The sequence below is a fragment of the Calidris pugnax genome, unplaced genomic scaffold (assembly GCF_001431845.1).
Source record: "Calidris pugnax isolate Ruff unplaced genomic scaffold, ASM143184v1 scaffold133, whole genome shotgun sequence".
Lineage (NCBI taxonomy): Eukaryota > Metazoa > Chordata > Aves > Charadriiformes > Scolopacidae > Calidris > Calidris pugnax.
Window position 1 is genome coordinate 4,418,609 of NW_015090977.1, and position 5,681 is coordinate 4,424,289.

Consider the following 5,681-nt stretch of genomic DNA (forward strand, 5'->3'; position numbering starts at 1 on the left):
CGCCGAGCTCCCTTGGCTCCCCGGCACCAGCGGGACTTTTCTCCGACAACTTTCTCTCTCTTTCTTTCTCTCTCTCTCTCTCTCTTCTTTCTCTCTCTGGTTTCTATTTTTTATTTTTTTTTTCTTTTTAATCCCATCTGTGTTTTTCTTTAGCCTCCCATTTGAAAAAAACCCAAACGGTAATATACACTTCCATTTCTTGCTCAGCAGAAGCAGGGACGAGGGGGAGGGAAGGGCAATTGAAACGTGCTTTTTTTCCCTTCTTGTTTTAGTTTCCTTTCTCATGATTTCTTTTCTTTTCCCTTGTGATGTACAGAAATGCAAACAATATATATCTCTCATATTTTTTTTTTCCTCCCCCTGTCGTCGTCGTGTTGTTCTAGAATTTTTTGCTTTTGTGTGTGTTAATGTGGAGAAGAAAAAAAAAAAAAAAAAAAAGGCAGATGTGTTTTCTAAATATTTACGACCGCTGAACATTGTTATCTCCATTTTCTATATTTTGAAGAAGGGATTTAAAAGGGAAGAGAACCGAGCAGCTCTACACCCCAAAGGTAGCGGGCTCACTTTGATATCATGGGGTGAATTGCCCGTTGCCTCCTTGACTTGGCTACTGCCCCCTTGCCTGGGCTGGTGGCCAGATCCTGCTGCCGTGGGGGTGGTTTTCCTCCACCGCTGCAGGATGAGGCCGTTGGGTGCTGGGTTACCTGCCCCCCCCAAATTTGAGCACCCTGCAGCCATCCTGCACCCAGGTGCACGCATCCTGCATCCCAGCAGGATGGATGCCGAGCATCCTTGGTACCCGCCGTCCCCATCCCCATCCTCCTGCAGACCCCCCCAAAAAAACTCTGGACTCAGCCCATCACCCTGGGTGAGCCAAATCCCCCCCAGCACCCCCTAAAGCCACCGGGAAGAAGGGGTGCCCCGGGGGTGCTGCACGGTGTTGCCTTCCCTTTTAAATACCCGATCCCGTCTCCATCCATCCCTGCTGCCTTCCCCAGCCTTCCTCCCGGGTCTCTCCTCCTCCTCCTCCTCGCCCACACGCAACCTCCAGCCCCTCTTTCTCTCCGGTTTTCTTTGGGGCAGCGCACCCCGACACCCCTCACCGTGTCCCACCTCCATCCATCGCCTTCCCTGCATGTTATCCGGGACTTTGCCATGTTATAGAGCGACTTTTTAAGACCGAAACGCAGCCGGGTTACAGACACCAGCCAGCAAATCACCCCCTCCCCGTGGCCGCCCCACTCGGTGGCTGGCCACAACCTTTCCATTTAAAAAAATAAGGAAAAATTAAAAAAACCGAAAACAACAAAAAGCTAACAAGACCAATTTAAAAAATAATTAAAAAAAAAAATTCTAAGCAAAGCAAACGGGATTAGCCGAGGGGTCTGGATCGCCTTACTAAAGAGTCCTTGTCTTTTTCCCATTCTGCCCTCCAAATGTGGAGATTATTGTTTTCTTTTTTTATTATCGCATTCCTGTCACTGCCAATTGCGAAGGTAGGTATTTTGTCCACCTCTGCACGTTCACTTCTGCAGATGAGCCTGTTGAAAAGCACCGTAGCTTGATTTAATGTTATTTTCTCTTTCTTTCTGACTTTCTTTCTCTTCCTTTCTTGCTCTTCTTCTCTGTCTCTTTTTCATTTTGTCTCTTTTTGGTGGCTATTTATATATATATATTTTTTTTATTATTATTTGTATGGTTTTCCCCAGTTAGCTGCAAAGCCATGCTCTTCTCTTACGTTCTTTATTTATATATATATTTTTTTTTTGCCCTGTCCACGTAATATTTTTTTTCTTTCTTCCCCCCTTTTCTCTTCCCCGTCTCCTCGTGCCGTCGGTAGAATGCATTTCTGTGTCTTTCAGCCCTCCGACTTTGTGTTCGTTTCCATCCAGGGGCCGAGCACGGCTGCTCCCTTTCAGTCTCCCATTAGGGGCCGGGTAACGAAGGCAAAGTTAATTAGCGAGAAATAGGGGCAGGGGCCAGAGCTCACGGGTGGGAGCGGAGGCAGATCCTGGGCACAGCGGGGTTTTGGGGTGGAGGGATGGGGCAAGAAATGAGGAATCGGGGGATATGTGTGGGTTTAACCCCTCCTTGGGCCATGACAGAAAAAAAACTACCCCAAAACAATCCAGGGATAATACTGGGGGGGCTGCGATGGGGAAAGGTTGAAATCTTCCTCCATGGAGAGAGGCAGGTCCAGGGCACCATGGTCCTTGAGGGACAGGGGATTGTGTCCCAGCTCTGGCCATCCCATCCCTGCAAGCCCCCAGAGTGTTTTCCCTCTGGGGAATGGGCGAGCTTCTGCCCATTTGGATTTATTTGGGATGCTTTTCCTGTTGTTGCCTTCCTGCTCGCCTGGGCAGGAGACCCCTCCACCCCCAGGGGTTGGGTGGAAAAATCCCACATCCCGAGCCCGCGGCGTGACCAACCGGCACGGAATTGCTGCCCTGGGAAAGAGGAATCCCCTCTCTTTCTCTCTTCTTCTTCCTCCTCTTCTTCTTCATCTTCTCTGCTTTGATTTTCCCCTGCCTGGATGCTGGCTCAGCTGAACCCCCCCCCGTTTCAGGGGTCCGTGTCCCCCAGTGCTTGTGCCATGGGCAGAGGTGGCCATCGCCACCAGCCTCCCCCCCTCGCTGGAAGGTTGTTAATAAAACCACCCCAAATCCCCCCGTTTTGGCTCCAGCGGGCTGGCGTGTGGCTGGAGAGGTTGTCTCGTCCTTGGGGACAAGGAGGTGACGGAGGACACGCCACCGATGGGGTGTGGGGCAGTTTGTGCCACCCTCCTCTGCCTCAGGATGCTCGGGGACATGGTGGCCTTGTGTTCCTTTTGCAGCATCTTCATGGAGGTCCCCAAGATCCCACCCCCGGCACCTCCCCCACTTCTCTTTTGGGGAAGAAAAGCGGCATTTAGGAGGTGGTGGGACAGGCAGAGAGAACCTCGTCCTCCAGGACGGGGTGTGTTTGGGGCAAGGGACCTCTGGGGAATTGGGGTCGCTGGTCCCCAGCGGCTGTGGTGACACCACCCTGGCACCACCTCAACCGCCCTGAACCCTGTGAGATCCCCCTGGGGGGGATGCTCAGGGACCCAGCACCGGGCTGCCATCGGGAGAAGGAGACCCCCAAACCCACCCCTCTCCCCACCTCCCACCCCCCGAGCTGGACTGTGTCGGGACCAGCGATGCAGGAGCTCGTTTCCACCCATCTTTTTTGGTCTAGTGGTGTTTGCAAAGACGGGGAAAAATAACCCACCCAGGCAGTGGCTGCAGCTTGGAGGAGCTCAGATATTTGGGAACCGCTGCGTGTTGGACCCCAGGGCTGGGCAAAACCCCCCCCCCAAGCTCTCAGCAAGAGCCCAGCACGGGGGTTTGGCCGCGGCGGTGGCCCAGGGTTTACGGTCCCCCCTCACCCTGTAGGAGAAGTGAGTTGGTTTGTTTTATTTCTCCTCTCTCTGGCTCTGTCTCTGTCTCTGTCTCTCCTCCTTCTCTCGCTCTTTTCTTTCTCTCTTGCATTTTTGTGAATCTAATGATGCACTTATATTGCCCCGCTTTTCCCTTCTCTTCATACCTTACCTACTAAAGGAGGAAATGCCACTTTTTTGGTAAGTGGATGTTAACCAAGAGGGACTTAAAAAAAAAAAAAGCATATAATGGAAAAAAAAAAAAAAAAAAGGAAGCAGAAAGCAAAGTCTGTGTTGAGTGCTGATGAGGACTTAGCAGTTCCCTGCAGAGTCACAGCTCAATGCGTGTCCCAGGAAGAGCTCAGAGACATTCGTTTATCTCAGTAACGAGGACATTTGTGAAGTTTTGCTTTGGTTTTGGTTTGGTTTGGTTTCTTTTTTTTTTTTTAGTTCGATTTGATTTGGATGGTTTTTTTCTTCTTTCTTTTATTTCGGTTTCTTTTTGCCTTCTCGCCCCCCTGTCCCCACCCCCTGCCCTGCCCTCCATTGTCGCTCCGTGCCGTCTTCCTCGTTTCTTGGTTTGTTTTAAGCCGAAAGCCGTACTATCTATAAAAACTACACGTATCTGAACATATATCTCTTTATATATGTGCATGCCTCTGTGTGAGCAGACCCCCCCCATCACCTCCAGCCCTCTTTGGTTCGACCCCTTCCCCTCGGCTCAGTCTATTTACTCTCCCCCCTCCGCCTCCCCACCTTCCCCCCTCTCATCTTTTCTTTTTTTACCCCCATTTTCCTCCCTTCGTTTGGGTTTTACCCCCCCTTTTCCCTTCCCCTTTCTTGGTCGAGGCGGGTGGGTGCCGGGGTTTTGCTTTATCCCCGCTCCAGGTGTTTTTGGGAGGGGGGGGTTGTTTCTTACCCTTCGAGCTCTCCCTCCCTGACGACTTGGGGGGGTTTCTTGGATTTAGGTTTATTTTTATTTTTTTTTTTGCTCCTCTCCCACCCCTTCCTTTGGGTTCGGTTTTCCTTTTTTTATTATTTTTTTAATTTTTTTTTAAATTTTTTATTTTTAAATTTCATTGGAATTATTTTATTTGGCGTTTTGCATGCGGAGGTTTGCATGACCCACGTTGTTGAGGGTGAGAGGAAGGTGCAGGGTAGCGTCTGTGTAGCCTGCCTTATGCGATGTGCGTTGACGTTGTGAACCGCGCCCCCCGGCCCGGTGCCCCCCGTTAAAATCCCCTTTCTCCTTTCTTCTTTTCTTCCCCGCCCCCTTCCACCTTTCCCCCCCCATACCCTTCTCTCTCTCTCTCTCCCCCCTTTGCCAGAGGCCGGCCTCGGCGTCCCCCTCTCCTCGAGCTCACGGCAGGACGGACCCTCCGTCCCCCCGCAGCCGGGGGGGCCGACACGGTGCCCGCAGCCCCCGCTCGCCCACGCCGGAGCGGGCCAAGCATGGCCACCGGCATCGCTCCCGCAGCTCCTCGCCGCCACCTCGCCACCGTGGCCAGAGCAAGGGACGGCCACCGGCCCCCCGGGAGCCCCCACCGCCGCCCCTCAGCCCCGCCGGCTACAGCAGCGACTCGGAGGGCTCGGCGGGCTCCCAGCCCTACCACCCACCGCTCGGCCCCGACAGGAACCACGGCGCCCACGCCAAGAAGTAAGGGGGGGTCTCCGGGATGGAGTCATGCCATCCCCGCCAGGACATGGGAGCTGGTGGCTGATATTTGGGGTCACCAAAGTTTGGGCACCCCCAGTTCCATCTGGGCGAAGCTCTGGGGACCAAGCTGGGGATCAGGGTGGGGTTGGGATGGGGATGGGGATGAAGATGGGAATGAGGATGGGGATGAGGATGGAGATGGGAATGAGGATGGGGATGGGGGTGGAGAAGGGGATAGAGATGGAAATGAGGATGGGGATGGGGATAGAGATGGGGATGGAGATGGGAATGAGGATGGGGATGAAGAATAGGGATGGGGAAGAGATGGGGATAGAGATGGGAATGAGGATGGGGATGGGGATAGGGATGGAGATGGGGATGGGGATGGAGAATAGGGATGAGGATAGAGATGGGGATGAAGATGGGGATGAGGATGGAGATGAGGATGAAGATGGGGATGGGGATGGAGATGGGGATGGAGAATAGGGATGGGGATAGAGATGGGGATGAAGGTAGGGAAGATCCACAGTGGGTCAATGCCACCACACTGCACGAAGGGTCATTCCCTACAAGGGATTATCCCAGTGCGAAGGGCAGTGCCTGGATGGCTGTGTGGGATGGTAGGGT

At 53.0% G+C, this 5,681-nt stretch overlaps 1 protein-coding gene across 1 annotated transcript in view; it reads left to right on the top strand.

The window, feature by feature from the left end:
- The window catches only part of SRRM3 (serine/arginine repetitive matrix 3), a 30,338-nt gene that overhangs the window by 11,607 nt on the left and 13,050 nt on the right, over positions 1 to 5,681 (top strand). The window contains exon 11 of the mRNA XM_014953026.1: positions 4,726 to 5,054. Coding sequence (XP_014808512.1) covers positions 4,726 to 5,054 — 329 coding nt within the window. The remainder of the gene's footprint in view (positions 1 to 4,725; positions 5,055 to 5,681) is intronic.